This window comes from Canis aureus, chromosome 10, assembly GCF_053574225.1.
Source record: "Canis aureus isolate CA01 chromosome 10, VMU_Caureus_v.1.0, whole genome shotgun sequence".
NCBI lineage: Eukaryota > Metazoa > Chordata > Mammalia > Carnivora > Canidae > Canis > Canis aureus.
Genome location: NC_135620.1, coordinates 22,022,852 through 22,040,083, shown reverse-complemented (window position 1 = coordinate 22,040,083; position 17,232 = coordinate 22,022,852). Strand labels below are relative to the sequence as shown.

The window sequence follows — 17,232 nt, the reverse complement described above, 5'->3', positions numbered from 1 at the left end:
CGGGCTGGGCGGGGTGGGGGAGAAGGGGCAGAGGCCTCCACCGCCCCAACCTACTCCCCTGCAGCCTCAAGGGGCGAGACCGAGCCGGGGGTGGGGGGTGGCCGGGGGGAGACAAGCGCGGGCGGCGCCGGAGGTCGTCCGCGGGCCGGGGTGGCGGTCCCAGGTCTCCAGCCCCCTCCCTCCCTCCCGCTCGCCGCCGGCACCTGCCCGCCGCCAGGGCCTGTGCTCGGTCAGGGAGGGGAGGCGACGGCGGGAGGAGCCTTTGGAAGGCGGCTCTCAGAGCGAATTAAAGCAGGAACACAATGTCTACTACTGAGAGGCAAGCAGAAATAAAAATTTACGAGCTTATGTACACAACCCCTGAAAAAATGCAGAGTAAGCACGGATCACAGTATTCTTCAGGACAGAACTCTACTTTTTTATGCTGGTTCTTGCCAAATGAGTGTGTCGAGTTAGGGTCACAGTTCAAAAAGATTTGTTTGTTTGTGTCTTTTTCCAGAGCCTGACAGAGTCTAAACTTTGACAACTGGAAATGCACAACAGACTTGTAAATCAGTTTGTAAACAAAGAACAAGGAGAGACTTGTCATATTAAACTGTACAACAGTAGTAATTAAATCAATGCGATAGTGTCAATGGAATTGAGTCCAGTAACAGAGACTCTAACAAAAACATGAAAAGGTCCTATCACTAAGAAGTTAAATAAGTCTCAGACAAAAACGAATGAAAGGTTTAGGACAATTCACTCAAGAACTCTTGGACAGAGAAGGCCATTCTGTTCCCCACTGTTCGGTTAGCGCCCAACAGCAAATACAAGAAATACTTGTCGAATGAATGCCATCACGGGTAATCAAAGGAGTGCAAATTAAAGCAAGTACATATCGTAATTTACTTATCAGATTGCCAAAAACGAAAAAAGAGAGAGAGAGAGAGATAATATCCTGTGTTGGGAAGAGCCTGAAAGAAACAGGTGCTGTCGTGTGCTGATGGTAAGACTGTGAACTGATAAGTCTTCTGTGGTTTTCGATAGTGCAAAATTGAAAATAGCATAAACGTTCTTTAGTCGAGACTCCCTAAATAAACGGGGACTAAGTGAATGAGGTTGCTTCCGGCCAGGAGCAAGCTGTGGAGAGTGGGGATCTGTTTCCATGTGACCTGGAGCTCAGGAGAGTCTGTTGCGCGTGAACAGCTATAATTCAACCACTCTGATATCATTTATATTTTTCAAAAGTGCGAGTCTGTACCAGCATGTGCAACAGAGCCATGAAAGGCTCCAGGTCACCCACCGCCCTGTAACCGCCAGGGCTCTTAGAAGGGGTTGTGTTTACCCTTGGCTTTGGGGATAGGAGCTAAGGGAAGGCAGCAGCCCTAGGCCCTCCAGCTCCTGCCGCCTTCTCCGGTCTCTCACTCCCCCTCCCCAACAAACTCTAAGTGCGCCCCCTGGTGGGAAGAGAGGGGAAGGGGAAAGAAAAAGGGGTCGCGGCAAGAATAAAGTGACAGGGGGCTGGAGAGGAGAGAGGAAGAAACCCGTGAGAACGCCAAGAATGCCAGCAGGCGGATAACCGCCCAGGACAGTCCTGGTGATCTTACCCCGCTCCGCAATACTTCCTGCACCTGCTGGTGGCCAGACGGGACCTTTCCTGTCTGTGCTCACCTTTGTCATACCTTTGCACACACAGTTCCTCACCCTGAAGAGCAATTAATCTCCTTCCCATCCCTTAGTTCTCTGCTGACCTTTCCCGCCTCCACCGAGGTCAGAGCCCTTGGCGTGACATCACTTATAGCACCCCAGACCTCACCTCCCTGTTAATATAACCTCGCCTTGTGATTTATGGCTGCTTTGCATCTAGGCTGTGGCCTCCTTGAGGACCGCACAGCCGCTGGGTTGCTCACCGATGCGCCCAGGGCCTAGGACGTGCTTGCCAGCTGAACAGAGGCACTGCCATGTTCAAGGCTGAGCAGAGGGAATTTATTAGAGAGGCAGAGGGCAAATGCATATTTACACGGACCACGCGGGGGCATTAAAAGCAGAAGCAGGGACGGGAGGTTCCTGGGGCAGCTCAGACAAGTTCCACTTTGGCATTGGGGTACACCGCCACCACGTCGTAGCCCTCAGGTGGCTTGACGCGCGCCTTGGCATGGCTCTCGCAGTAGAGCCGCTCATCCAGAAAGAAATAACCGCGCTGCTTCAGATTCAGGCCGCAGTCGCTGCACATGAAGCATTCAGGGTGGTAGAGCTTGTCCCGCGCCTTGACGATGGTGCCCCTGATGGGGGAGACGGGGAGAGGGCTGATTCCAGCGACTGTCGGATTCCGTCGGATTCCGAGCTGGCAACCTTCGCAGGCGCCGGGCGGGGCGCCGGGCGGGGCCAGGGGAGTGCCGGGTCAGGGTTGGGGAAAGCAGGGCAGGGTACTCACACGATGCCGTGGCCGCAGCGCGTGCACTCGGGCAGTCCCTGCAGGCCGCTCAGCGGAGTGCCCAGCTTGCTGGCAGTGGGCTTGGGGTTGCGGGGACTGCTAGGCCCCAGCCGCTCCCCTGAAAGCCGGAGCGCAAGTGGCATGAGTCCAGTGCCGAGATCAGAAAAGGAAACTTTACTTCTGGGCGGTGTGGGATAGACCCAGCGTCCAGGACTATCAGCACTGCGACTGGGGACAGGGTGGGAGTGGGAGGGGCCGCAACAAGGGGCGGAGCAGGAATTCGGACCCTGAGGCCCAGCAAGCGGTGTGGGGACGCTGGGGCGTGGGGACGCTGGGGCGGATCACTGGGAGACAGGATGTGGGGGTCGCAAAAGGGTGGGGGCGGGGCGGGGCTATTCAGGGCACCCGAGGGATAGATGTAGGCAGATCCTGGGCAAGGTGGCCAGAGTCTTACCACCCTCCCCGGCCTCTAGCATGCCCTGCAAGTAGCGGAAGGAGCCTGACTGCTTGGGCTCCGAAGCCAAGGGTTCAGCCGGCTCTCGCAGCATCCTGTACACCTCTGAGCCCAGGTCCACTCCGCAGTCACGGCTTCGCGGGAGGCCTCTGGCTGTGTCAGGGCTGGGCAAAAGAGATGCACCAAGGGACAAGGTTGTGGTACCCGCCTTCCCTCTGCTAGCTCAAGGGTCTGGTGAGGTTTTCAAAATAAAACCAGCTGAGACCCAAAGATCAAGTGTCAGGGGTCAAGATGTGACCCAGTGAGATCTGAGAGATCTGGGATTAAAATGCGATGTGGGTGTGGCTTCAAAGGCCACTTCTCTGTACTACCTGTGAAGTGGAGACACATGCAGAGTGCTCATTTGGGTCAGTAAGGTAGCCTCACTGCTGCTGCCATTGTGATGGAATGGGAGATGAGATGGCTGCCCATAAGGAGATCCCAGGCCTGGCCTGCCATCTTCTAGCCCAATCCCGGTGGCTGAGGGCCTCCTGCTGGTCGCTGGACTGCCATCCTACAAGAGAAAGGGGCCTGAGGCACTGAGAAACCATCTGGGGTAGGGCCATTCTTCTGGCCATTCCTTATACATTCCATCCTTAGCCTGTTATGCCAGGCCTTCTTGGATGTTGGCTGGTTACCCCTGCTCTGGCATCTCTGAGCTGTGATGCCCAGCCAGGGAAGGGCTGAAACTTGGGTCTGGTTCAGCCCCAGAAGAAATGAGAAATGCCTGAGGAAAATCAGACACAGAAACCTGAGTAACTGTGTCTCAACCTTGGCACATGAGCCATGTGGTGGTTCTGACCACCAGTGTCCATGACAGATGGTATTGGGGCATGACCATTCCAACTAGCCTTTTAAGGCCAGCGTGACTAGAGCAGAGTGTGTGGCTTCCTTGCAGAGATGGTCCTAGTGCCAGGCCTTCTCACCTGCCAGAACTGTGCTGGGTATTGTATGGGCCCATAGCTGGGAACATGAAAAAGAAACCCCTGTCCTGCAGCCAGGAAGAGTCATCAATCATTGTGTGCCCAAAGCACACAATGGGTTGGGTGCAGACTGAGTTTCAAAGCCATCATTGTGAGGTCAGCCCCCTTCAGGCCTGTACCTCTGCCTCCATTTCATGCTCCCCAGGGCAATATGCATGGCCTGCTATAGGCATAGCAGGTGAGGGGCAGTGGTTGGGCCAGGGCTTAAGGATCCCCACTCTACTTCTCCATGGCCAGCCTGGTGCCCTTGACTGAAACATTTGGGGAAATGCCTTGAACATGCCTCCACAGCATAGGAGAAAAAAACAGTGCCTCCATGGGTATGGATCCTAATGGAGACTGGGGATCTTTGTCTCTGCTGAGCCCAGGACTATGTTGTCCTTAGCTTGCAGGCACATACAGGCATACACACTCTCAAAGAACTTTCACAGACAAACACATGCATGAAGACAACACACAAGTACCAGCCAGTCCACTGACATATACCTAATCACACATACACAGTCTCATATACTCAGAGCCAGTGCTGGTCACCCTGGGGATGACCATAGTAGCAGCCTCCATGGCTGGGATGAGGTTGGTGGCCAGAGCAGCCGACTTAAAGATAAGGCACAAGGGTCCAGGCCATGAAGGTGGGTCTCAGCCTCAACCTGGGAGGTGACATGTAAACTTTTCCTCTGCTCTACACTGGGGACGAGGAGACTAGGTGGTGGGGAGAAGATGCTTACTCTATGGGGAAAGGCTCTATTGGACTCAGGCAGCCTCCAGCACTGGGGCAAAACGGAGCCTGTAGAGCTTTGTCTGGACCGCTCCAGCTTTTTCTGCAGCCTCTGAGCTGGGCGGGAGCTTGGGGAATGGGCGGCCCAGCTGCTGAATGGGAGTGGTGCCCCCATTTCCCTTACCTCAACAGACAAAGGGGAGGGTCTCTTGCTGCCCAGGTGGGCCTCTATCAATGAGGCAATAGCAGTAGGAAAACCCACTTCCCCACTAGCCAAACAAAAGCCCCTGAGAAACCTGAGCACTTTTGCACATGTGTTTGCAGGGCAGACAGGCAGGCAAGGCTGGCCTGGCCTGTAATGGGGACCAGATGGGCCACAGGCTGTGGGGGCAGGGCTGGGGCTGGTACAGAGGAGGTTTCAATAGGAAGGGGAGTCAGAAGGTTCTGGAGGAAGGAGGCCCCCACTCACCCAGCAGGGTGTGGGAATCCATTGCAGGGTCATCAGAGCCACTGCCCCTCCCCCTCCCATGGCCACCCATGCAGTCGCCTCTCTAGGTCTGAACTCGGTGGTTAGGACACACATGGTGACCTCAGTCTCAGTTTGAATCTCAGCTCTATCACCTCTCTGAATCTGTTTCTTCATCTGTGAAATGGAGAATGTGACAGCCTTTACATCCTAAGTTCCTTGTGGGAATAAAATGAGACAGTTGCACATAAAGCACCTAGCAAAGTGTTTGGCATGCAACAAATGCTTGTTAGATGAAGGGCTGGCATGGACATTCCTGAGTTCCTATTCCTATTTCTAGACTCACCCCTGCCTGACCCCACTGTGTGGTAGCGCACCTGGTGCTATGTGCTCCCCCTCTCTAAGTATCTGCCAGCCATTGATTTGGTTGTTGAAACCTCAGTGGGATAATCAGCAGAATGGAGGTAACTGCCTGCTTGCTCATTAGCTCCCACATGACTGTGGTCAGAATCTGGGACACTCAGCTTGGATGGAGATGGGCACTGAGTCCAAATGAGCAGGTGGTGCCCATGGGAGGCCAAACTCCAGCTCTCTGCTGGTCTGGAGAGGACAGGCTGAGTGTGTGAGGAGTGCCTGCTCTACTTGGCTCACCTGGTTCTCAGCTTAAATGCCATCCTGTTCCAGGAAACCTTCCTGATCATCATCCTTCCTCTGCCCTGGGCTGGACCAAATGCCTCTTCTGTTCCCACATAAGTAAGGCCTGAGGGAAAAAGGGTCTCCTATGACCCTACATGACCTGCACACCCTATGTGCATCGGGGGTGCATCCCAGGGTACCTTGTGGTCTTAGGGACAGCTGTGGTTTTCTCCTTCTCTGATGTCTTTAGCTGGGCCCACCCACTCCTCGCTGCAGGCAGAGGGTGGGAGCACTGTAGGGACAATGGGCCCTGTGTCTGTGTTCCTGAGGACACGGCCTTGTGGGGGCTGGGTGTGGGTGTTTCTGTCACCACCCATGGAGCTCATGACTTTTAAGTACAAGAGGAGGACGGCAGCTGAGGGGCAGCCTGATTGCTTATAGAAAATCCCTCTGACTCCAGCCTGAGCAGTGGCAGCCTGGCCCTTGAGGAGGTCGGTAAGGGGAAGTGTGGGGGCAGGGCCGCTGCTCACCAGCCCCCCACCCCCTGCCCCCAGGCACCCTGGCCTTGAGCCTCTCCTGAAGGACAGAATAGAGGTGAGATTCAAGTTCCAAAACTCAGGCGCTCCTGCCCTATGCATCCGGCACTCGCACGTGACAGCTGGCCTCCCATATGTGTTGGGGGCCAGCACTGTGCTGCTGCCTTCCACCTGGCCCGTGTCAAGCCTGGCCGATTTGTCAACCCCTGCTCACCCCTGGCCCCTTGCACCAGGGCAAGCTTTGGAGACACAAGTGTAGCCATGAATCTCTGCAGGAACAGCTGAGGTCCTGGGCAGAGAAAACCAAGAGACTGTCTGTGGTTCCGCTCCATCTCTTTATCCCTGGCCTCTGTGCTCCCACCCATAGGAGCTTTTTTTTCTGAACCTATGATACACAATCTCACTTCTGTGCCTTTGTATGTGCTTCCTTGCATGCTTCCTTTCTCTATGCTGCTTTGCTGGCCTTACTTCTTCCTAGCCCTTGGGTCTTGGCTTGGAAATCCCCTCCTCCAGGAAGCCCTCTCTGAACACTTAGGTGAATCATGTGCCTACTCTGGAATCCCTTGGCCCCTGGCTTCTGCCATTCCAGAATTGATAAGTGCCTCTTCCTTCTCATAACAGGTACTTCCTCGCAAGTAGTAAGCATCTGGCCTCGGGGATTCCAGCAAAATCAAGGTAGGGAACAAATATCAGAACAAGAGGATTGGGAATAAATGGTGAGGGAGATGGCCTTCTATACAGTGAAGGCTTCATGGTGAGAAAGTAGATACAAGCAGGCCCAGGAGGCCATGGCCCCACATGCTGAGCCCCACAGCTCTGGCTCCATCACAGGCCAGTCCAATTTCCACATTATTCAAACTCTGTAGCCCAGAGATGTTGAGCTGGCTCTGGATATGTCAGCCCTGCCCACTTGGTTACCCTTTAAGTCCATGGCAAAACAAGGCCCTAAAATAGCTTCTTTCTGCCCCTTTCCCCCATTTGAGGACAGTATCATAGTTATGAGTCCCATCATACATGCAAAGGTGGGTGACTGTGGCCTGAGGTCTATGAGGTGCAATCACAGGATGGCCAGGAGAAAACTTTAGTCTTAAATAAGACATGGAAGTGCTGCCTAGAGTACAGATAGAACCCCCAGCAGGTACTCATCACCTGGGAAGCAGAAGATGGGGCATGGACATGGCCCAGAGAAATCTGCTGCCTCAGTCTCTGGCCTGGATATCTGAAAGCTACAGTGAAGATATCTAGTACAATTAAACCCATGGACTAGGCCTGGCTCCTCTGTCTTGGGCTTGCTCTGAACCAGGCCAGGCCAGGCGGTGTCTGTCCATACATACCTGGACCTCAGGGTCAATGTGGATTCTCTGTGCTTGAGCTTTGCTGTCCTCTGGGGCACCAGGCCAGCTCCTGCCTTCAGGTCTGTGACAAGGAATTAGGACAGTCAGATATGTCTGTTTACTGTGCTTACCATGACTGGGACCAGGACCAAGAGGGGCTGGGCTCTGGCACCCTGCATGGCAGAGGACACCACCACAGTGCTTGCTTGCACCTGCATCAGAATTTGGCCGTTGTGGCAAGGACACATAACTCTAGATCTGCCACCTGCCTAGGGCGGGGTGGTGTGTTCCATCCACACCAGCTGCTCCATGCCTCTCTGGTCTCATTCCCAGACAGGATGCAACAGAAGCCCTGCAGCTTCCTCACTTTTTCACCCTTTCCATGGCCTCAGCAAAAAGAAGACGAGCTTGAAGCAAGGCACACCAGGCCTCACACATTGATCAGCTAGGATCCCATCTGTTTATCCTCTTCCATCCACAGCCTCTGGCCTAGCCTGGAGGTCAGGCATCTATGGGCTCTGGGGGAGGTGACATAAAGGCTTTGAGGGGAGCGGTGCACCTCCCCTCTTGCTGCCGGCAGAGTCATCACCAATGTCTGCCCAGCCCAGATGGGAAACAGGCCATTAGGAAATTCCTGCTTCACCATAGAAACCAAAAGCCAAACACCACTCAGGAGGGAGAAAAACATCATAAACCTGCCATAAGCGGGGCAGGCGGGGCAGGCAGAGGCTATGGGCCTGGGGCCCAGTCCTGCCATTCAGTAGCCCTGCGAGGGGGCAAGGCAGGAGGGTGCATGGACCCTGGACTGACAGATGGGTGTGAAGTGAGGCCAGTTACACCGAAGGGGAATAATGTCCCCCACTTACTTCAAAAGGCCTCCTGGGGCTTTCCAAGGTCTCACCACTGGGTCAGCAGCTCACCACGGCCTCTCTCACCCCCACTCACTGAAGGATTTTAACTATCTGTCTACACCTGTAAACCACACTCACTCTACACTTCCTTACCTTGGTCCGTTCCTTAACCTGGTACAGACTAACCTCTCTTCCCCACAGCCTTCTGCAGGCCTATGTGTGACCAAGGCTCTGCTGCCCTAGGACAATACCATCCCCACTTGCACCTGGCCCCAGCTCTCCCAAGTGACTCCCCTAACTCAACAGCTCTACCTGTGACCTCTACCCACTCAGAACTCTGCTGGGATAAATCTAGGACATCTCATGTGGCTATAATGCCTTATATTTCCCTAAAGTTTTGTCCAGAAGAGAATCACAAGCCTGAGGTCTGAAGGTCAGAGTGCACAAAGCAGCCAGAGCAAAGAGTGTGGTACAAGGCATCAGATCACAATGAAGGGCTCATTCAATCTCCATCCCTAGGTCTTCACTTCAGGCTGGACAGGTGGCAACACCTACCATCTTTAAGCAAAATGACAGCCCAAGGGTGGACCATGCAACTATATCTTGTAGCACACAATAGGCAACACAGATCCCACCAGAAGCCCAGGGTTGAAGCTGATGCCAGGAAGTTTCCGGGCCTACAGAACTTGTCCAGAAAGTATGGGTTAGCTTAGATTGTTGGATAAGTGGCTCTGAGTTGGAGACAAAATAAGCATAGCAGGGAAGCTGGGCCTTTCCCTCACTTTTCATCCTATGGAAAAGTCTATGGAGGATTAGAGCCCTCTATACACAAGACAGCATGTAACTGGTCTGGGTAGAGCTATGGGGGAGGAGGCACAGAACAGCTCTCTCCAGCCAGCTTACCAAGCTGATCCCTCCATGGAAACCATGTTGAGGGGATCTTTGGAGCACAGGTTCTGGCATAGCAGGTAAGAGAGAGAGCAGGGTCAGAGGCCCTGAGATGTTGCCCAGGAGAAAAAAATGCTGACCCAGAGGGTCAAAGTGGCCTTTGTGTCTTGGTCTTCCAGAATCTTCATGTGTGAGAACTGGGAATAGGGGATGGAGGACAGAGCCCCAAATTTACACCCTGAACAGACCCAGTAAGTACATCATAAGCATTCAATCTCCCAGTTATAAGGAAGGAAAGGAAACTGAGAGTTTTGAGATTAAATCACTTGCTAGAGGACAACACAGTTCTCAAGTGCAGAGCGAGGACTTGAACCCAGATCTGTGATAGTAGAGAATATGCTCTCACCTTCTCCATGGCCAGACAGCATTTAGGGGCAGAGTAGAACAGGTCAGGGGACCCCTGGCTCTATCCATGCTTGGCTTGGAACAAATGACCAGGAAAGGAAGGAAGGAAGGAAGGAAGGGGGACCTCCACCCTGCCCCTACCCTGCTACCCTCCCCTGACATTATTCCCTCTGGGAACCTCCTGACTCAGGCCCCTTATAAACACCCCCCTACCCCCCACTGCCTCCTCCATCCCACTACTACCAGGGCTTCCCTTCTTTAGCCATGCAAATTCAAGGCCGGAGGTGAGTCAGGGCCCAGGAAATCAGCCAAATGGGGTGGCAGCAGAGGCTACTCATGGACAGAGCAGTGCAGATATTTCCCCCAACCAGACTATAGTCTCAGTCTGGGAGAGGGTGATGAATGTGATCCTGCTTGGTAGAGAAGAAAACCCAGGCTCATAGAGGTCATCTGGTATACCTAAGATCCCACAGAGTCTGGATGAGAACCAGCTCTGCTGAACTCCCTGCTCTAGCCTTGGAGTTTCACTCAGCTCCAAGAGCACAGTCAGGGGGGTCCTGACCCCAACCTGGACCCAGATCCAGGCCAGACACACATGGAGGCAATGTCAGAAGCCTTCCTGACACGTTTAATGGCTCCCAGCCCTGCCAGCTCAAACGCATAGTTAGCTGTGTTGTGGTTTGGGGAGGCTTTGCCGACACACATCCACAGGGGGAGCATGGAAAGTCCCTGTGAGCAGTGAACGTGGCAGAGCTGCACAGTTATATCTGACTTCTCTCGTTCCAAGTAAGACATGGGGAAGGGAGATCCCACTCAGCCAGGACCTGGCAAACTGCCTTTAGAGCTGAACAAAGACCCAGGGCCTGAGTAGCGCTGGAAACGCCTCAGGTGGCCCTTCCATCCTAGACCATTTTACGGCACAGAAGGGGCTTGGAGAACCCCCAACCTCCCCTTCATGTAGGCTGTAGGGCATTATACAGTCCATAGCATCCAGATTTAACAAGGGCAGACACATGGGCCCTAGCGGGGACGACCGAGGCAGGGCAGCCACGGGGTGGTAGGAAAGGTCAGCAACCACTCCTACGAGAGAGAGACCCTAGAGTAAGTTTTGCTTCCCCGCTCCTTTGCTGTGTGACTTCAGACACCGCTAACCTTTTTGAGCCTCAGCTATCTCATCTGTAGTGTAGGGATTATACCAGGTTCCACCCAATTAAGCAGGTTTGAAGGCTAACTGAGGTGTTGGACAAGAAAACACTTTGAAATGGTCATCAAGCTGATCACTCTGGGGTGGGGAGAAGAGTGAAATCCCTCACCACCCCAGAGGCTACCCAGGTCTTATTTCAACACTGATTTGGGCTGCCTATCCCCTCCCCATAAGTCCCTCAATATACTTCCAGCCCTGAACTAACAGGGGGCTTCTTTGCTTCTTAAATCACCCCCATCTCCAAACGGTGTCTGGCAGGCCCCCAGGAAAGCACTACTTCCCAGGGCCAGGGTACCATAGATCTGAGGCAGAGAGGTTGTGGGAAGCCCGGCTCTTCCAGGATGCTGGCCAGTCTTAACTTATCCTCCTCTTAATTCCACCCCTTGCCCCCTCCCCACCCCATCATCCTGGCCCACCCCACCCTGTGCGTACCTGCTCACAGAAAGTGTGAGATGGTCATGGCAGCCCTTGATGCGGTTCTGAGCCTCCAGGTGTGTCATGAGCTCTGTGCTTTCACCATTAATGGCCTGGATCAGGTCTCCAGGGCATAGGGCAGCCAGTGCAGCCTTGCTGCCAGCGTGGACCTGAAGATGGATAAGCCAGAAGGCTGGGCATCAGTCATTATGTGACCTTGCTGTAGTCTGCTCTAGACCCCCTCTAACCTCAGAACATGGGCTGTGTGGCCCTGTTGCCCACATAACCTGTGAGAGGGCAAGCCCAGAGGCTGGTTGAGTTCCCATGTGGTCTTATTACAGCCTCTGCTCTAAACACCCTCATTTCCAGCACCTGAAGGACCAATGGAGTGTGAGGGCATATAAGAGGGCCTTCCTTGGGACTGAGACAAGTGGGATATGCAAGGAGCCTGCATATGCACCCAAGGACGTGCAAGGGACATGCAGGGACACATGTGCTCCCAGATACATACAAAGCATGGGCATGTCACAATACTCTACACAGAGAGTGCCTTACCCCGACCCATTGCACAGCAGCCCCTTGACCTGACATTTCCTAGTGACTTTGTCTCCCTACTTGTTTCTTCCCATCCCCACCTCCTACATTCACCTCCACCTACCCATACCAGTTGAATCTCTAGGGGCTACAGATAGTGCCAGATAGTTTCACCTCCACACTTTTGCCAATGCTATTCTTTCTACCTGGAACACTCTTTCCTTTGACCTCCAACCCTAATTACCAGCTTACTCCTCCTCCTCACCTTCATGTCTTAGCAGAGGAGCCATCTCTCCTAGGAGCCTCCTCTCTGGGCTCTCATGGAACTCTGTGAACCTCCTTTACCACTTTGCTAGTGCCTCATTCTGTGCCTGTGACATCACCTCCCCAGGCATGTCTGGGACCATCTCCTTCCAGCTGCCTGCCTGTACTCCTGAGCCAAATTTTACCTCCGCTTCCTCTGCAGGACAGACACTCACTCAGGCCACCCCAGTGCTACTATTCATTCCAAGCCAATGGTGTCCATGTCTGGAGCCTCTTAGAATGCTGGTCCCCTGGTGAGGGTCACATAAATTTGGGGAAAAGCTCATAGAAGGCCTGAGTAAGGAGCCCAGGGGAATTCAAGCAAGAGGGTACTCTTCACCTTATCCCCCATCTCAGCAGAGCCTTTGGAATTAGCTTCAGGCACCCTCACTGAAAAAAAAAATTTTTTTTTAGGTAATTTCTGTGCCTGACCTGGGGCTAAAACTCACAACCCCGAGATTAAGAGTCACATGCTCTACCAACTGAGCCAGCCAGGGCCCCATAGGCACCCTCATTCTTACCCAGCCTCTCTAGTGGAACCCTTAAGAGCTTCCAGTGACTCTGTTCCTATTGCTGGGGTTGGGAGCTCCTAGAAGCCCAGCTAAGCTCAGCTTATCCAGTTTTTAGCAGTGAGTGGACAAAGCTGAGGTGTTGGCAGCTTCTTGGCTGGAGTCCTGGTGTGGGGCAGTGCCTAAACTGACCTGCCCTGAAAATAGGCTGCCCCAAGGAATATTTTTCTGGAGCATGACACCTTCAGCCCACCATGAATACTCATTCACAGGGCCTCAGCACCTGCGCAGGCCTATCATCCTAAGGTTAGGACCCATTAGACATTATCCCACCCTCCACTCAAGGCCCTGCTCCAGAACCCTCTCCTTCATGGACACATGCTCTGTGACACAGCCTGAGCTCAGTGCTTTACCCAGAACTAGTTCATGGCAACCTTTCAACCACCTGATGAGACAGAGGCTGTTCTCTTTCCTACAGATGAAGTAAGGGAGGCTTGGGGGAAGGGACACCTTGCCCCAGTCCCCACGAGGGAGAAAAGTCTTCTTCAGGGGGGTGGCTGGCTGCAGGATGACTCAGCCAGTACAAGGGGTGCATTCAGACCCCTGTGGGTGGAGGAAGTTCTTGAAAGCAGGGGTGGCTGGGACTCTGCCAGTTCCACTAGCTCGGAGAGTTCTGGTCAGAGAGGGCATGAGGCCAGGAAACCGTGACTCCCCCAACTGCCTTTATATGCATTGTCTTATTAATCCTCCAGGAAAGCCCATTTCTTAGGTGAGGAAACTGAGGTCCAGATAAGTGCAGAAGGAGGCTCAATTGATAAATGGCAGAGGGCAGCCCCGGTGGCGCAGTGGTTTAGCGCCGCCTGTAGCCCAGGGCGTGATCCTGGAGACCCTGGATGGAGTCCCACATCAGGCTCTCTGTATGGTGCCTGCTCCTCCCTCTGCCTGTGTCTCTGCCTCTCTCTCTCTCTGTCTCTATGAATAAATAAATAAAATCTTTAAAAAAACAAAAGATAAATGGCAGAGATAGGATTTCATTCCAAGCTGACTGGTTCCGTGTCTTATCCACTAACCACTGTGTAATTTTCTGCAAAAGGGAGTGAGGGGAGAGTGTGCCCAGAGGAGAGAGAGTGTCATGGGTAGAAAGATCAGCAAGGATAATGGCTCATCTGGGAGAGAGAATAAAAGCAGGCTCCTGGGGTTGAAGCATCATCAGTGAGGAGAGAGAAGTCAGAGAAGAAGCAGGGACCAGATCTGCAGACCTTGTAGATCCAGGTGAGAAGCCGGCATTCCTCCTGGTAGTTGAAAACTACGGAGGGTTCTAAGCAGGGAAGTCACAGGACACAGTTTAATTCAGGCTGATCCCTCTGGCTGCTGAGTACAGGATAAATAGGCAGAATGAAGGCAGAGGGATCCAGTGAGGTCAGCTCGGAGGCTGGGGCACGAGCCAGCCCCCTCACCTGTAGCAGCTCCATTCCTGGGCCCTGCTCCAGTCCGCCCAGCTCAGACACTGTAATAGGCTGGAACTCACAGAGTCTGGTGCCATATTGTCCCATACAGTCACAGCAAGCTCCACACAGGCCTGGATTCCTGTCCCTGCTCTGCTTCTCTGGATACACTACCTTAGCCTCTCTGAGCCTTGGTGTCCCCATCTATAATGTGAGGCCAGAGAGGTCCTTACTTCTAAGGGCTCTTATGAGGACTACCTGAGACAATCAGGGCAAAAAGTCCCCACAACGGGTTGAGCACATGGTGGTGCTCACTTCAGGCTCTGGTTGCTGGGGACCTGGTACCAACACCCATTAGGGTGGGGCCTGGAATGCTGTGGATGCTTAGCCAGGGCCAAACACTATAATTCATAGGAGAAGAAGCCCGGAGCATTGTTCTTGGGGGCTCCCTGAGGCTTCAAGGGCTGAGGTTCTAAGGCCCCAAATCTGCCAGGCAGCCAGCCTCCTCCCCGTCTGAGTGTGGCTGTCCCCCCAGCAGGGTGGGCAGGGGGAGGCTCTGGAAGCATGGAAGAGGTTGGGTCTTGAACCCCCTCAGTAAAGACACTCCGACCGACCATCAGTGTAGACCCTGCCCTTGAGGTACCTGCGGGGCAAGCTGTGGCCTGTGTCTCCCCAGCTGCATAGATCCTCCCAGATCCCAGCCAAATCCAGGCTCAGCCATCCTGATTCCTTGGACCCGAGCTGCTGCCGCATGACTTTGGGGGACAAGGAGGGGTTCTTCCTGGCAAGCCCTCTCTCAGCCTGCCTGCCTGCCTGCCAGGAGCCTGCATCCCAGTCAGCTCCAAACAAGGCTGCCGCCGCTGCTGCCACTGTGACGTGCTGAGGCCTTTCCTCCACAGGCAGGCAGCCGCGTGGGCAACAGATGTCTCTGCTCCCTGCCGCCTGTGGCCGTCAGCCGCCACCACCGAGCCTGTCAGCGGCCTCACGCCCAGAGTGCCTGGCCTGCTGGCTGGCCTAGCACCCCCACCAGCTCGCCTTGGCGGACACACAGCAAGCCATACATGCAGACAGACACAGACACAGACACACACACACACACACACACACACACACACACACACCCAGCAGTCTCCCTCAGCAAGTGGGAGATGAAAGGCTCCCGGATGTGTTAAAGGCCCACCTCACTCAGTCCCAGGAACCTGGTGGCCGTGGGGTAAGGGCAGATGTGAGAAGCCTCCCAAGACAGCTGGGCCTGCCTGTCACCCTGGCCCCCAGAAGTGGGATTCCATGATTCTCTGCTCCACCAGGTGCACAGCCCCTCCCAAGTAGGGGAAAGAAGTCTCAGAAAGCCCAGCCAGCTTGGTCCAGGCTCCATGGAGAAAGGCGGCAGTGCAGTTCTCAGTTCTCCTGACTCAGGTCTGCAAAGATCAGAGCAGTCTGTGTGGAGATAAAGGATGGTCTTCAAATGGCCCCTGCTCCCCTCTGCTCTTTCCACCAGAGTGAGAGACTTCAAGGGCAGGACCTGGGGTTTTTTTGTCCTCTTTTGTCCCCTGGTCTGGGACCTCCAAAACAGAGTCTGACTTCTCACTTTTAGCCCTTTGAAACAAGAAACCCCAAGGCTGGGCCAGGATCCTGTCTTGCTGAGACTGAGCACCCCTTCTGACAGGGCCTGAATCCCTTCCTCTGCTCCTCTCTCCTCCTTAGATTATCCACTACCCAGGGTTGTGCCCACTCCTCTTTGCCCTCTATCCTAAACCTTGGGGCAATGTCTGGCCATGGAAACTGGACGAACTGGGCAGAGGCTATTCTGGCCCCTGGCCTCGTGTCCCTTCACAACCCCTTCCCCTGAAAGCCCCAAATTCCTCTTGGTTACTTCCCCTTGGGAGGACTGAGCTCATAGATGAGACTGACCAAAAGTGGAGTGAGGAAGTAGGTGGATCTTGATCTTGTCATATTCAGAGAGGACCTCAGACCTCTCTGGGGTCAGCCAGCTCTACTGGCAGGGACCTCTGATAGAAGAAGGGGCTCTCAATCATTTTGCTCCAAATGCTCAGGCTGGGTTCAGTTTAAGCAGCATTTCTGGGCCTCTGTAGATCTGTCCAGACCCCTGGCCCAGCGCGGTCCTTCACCAGCCCGTAGCGACTCCCCCAGAACGAGAGCAGCAGAGAGGCTGGTGTGTGACCCGGGGGGGGATCCTTCAAGGGATAGGGCTGGCAGGCCCGGCGGCAGGAGGGAGGGGCTTGGGGCTCCCCAAACTGCCCTGCCTGGAAGCCTGTGTCTAGAGACTGTGTCCCGCCCGGGCCAATCCTTGGCTTTCGAGCCTCAGGGACGTCGGGGATCCGGGTCTTGGGTGCACCGCAGGGGCAGCGTCTCCTATCGAGGACCTCCCCGCCGCCCCGTGGCCGCCGGACTCACCCGCGAGATGGTGAGGGGTGCGCTGAAGTCCCGGCCGCCTACCAGGCGGAAGCCCCAGGGCGACGGGCCGCGTAGGGTCACGGAGTGCGGCATCGCGGGCGGGAGCCGCAGCCAGAGCCAGAGCCGGAGCCGGACACCGAGGAGCCGCCGGAGCCGCCGCCGGAGCCGCCGCCGCCGCCGCCGCCGCCGCCTCCGCCTGGACGCCGCGCCCCGCCCCCGAACCCCCCTGCACCGGGCCCCCGCCCCCGCTCCCCCAGCACCCGGATTGGCCCCGCGGCCGGCCCGCCCCGCCCCCTCGGGGGGCCGCGAGGCCCGCCCCTCGGCCCCGGCGCGCCGAGCCCGCACCCCTGCCGCGGTCGCCGAGACCCCGGGCCCTGGGCCGCCCCGACGTCCGGGATCCTGCCCTGGCCTCGCCCGAGGCGCCGCGGCCGCAGAAGCTCAGGCCCGGGCCCTTCGGAGTCCCAGCCCGAGGAGGGGCGGGGGGCGGCCCAGATGGGGGATGGGGCCGTGCCTGGCCCAGAGAACTCCTCGAGGTCCTGGCAGGCCGCCCTGCCTCCCTACCCTTGGGGGTGGTGCGAGGAGTCCTCTGAACAGCAAAGCGCCGAGGGGCAGCCTCCGGCCTGAGGAGGCCTGGACCAGGCACACAGACCCAGGACGACAGCAGGCAGTGCCAAGTATGGGG

General features: G+C 55.3%; 1 protein-coding gene across 4 annotated transcripts; it reads right to left on the bottom strand.

Moving 5' to 3' along the window:
- Positions 1–1,946: 1,946 nt before the first annotated feature.
- Positions 1,947–16,735, bottom strand: PDLIM4 (PDZ and LIM domain 4). Of its 4 annotated transcripts, none has more exons than XM_077911603.1 (7): positions 16,551–16,735; positions 11,363–11,514; positions 7,583–7,664; positions 3,242–3,423; positions 2,871–3,034; positions 2,417–2,534; positions 1,947–2,264 (listed from the first exon to the last, which is right to left on the bottom strand). In XM_077911603.1, exons 1-7 carry the CDS (start codon positions 16,641–16,643, stop codon positions 2,060–2,062), a joined length of 996 nt encoding a protein of 331 aa, XP_077767729.1. In that variant the 5' UTR covers positions 16,644–16,735; the 3' UTR covers positions 1,947–2,059. The 4 variants fall into 4 exon arrangements, with proteins under 4 accessions (XP_077767729.1, XP_077767730.1, XP_077767731.1 ...); XM_077911604.1 differs by lacking the exon at positions 16,551–16,735 and adding an exon at positions 14,779–14,871; XM_077911605.1 differs by lacking the exon at positions 16,551–16,735 and adding an exon at positions 12,144–12,164.
- Positions 16,736–17,232: the final 497 nt, after the last annotated feature.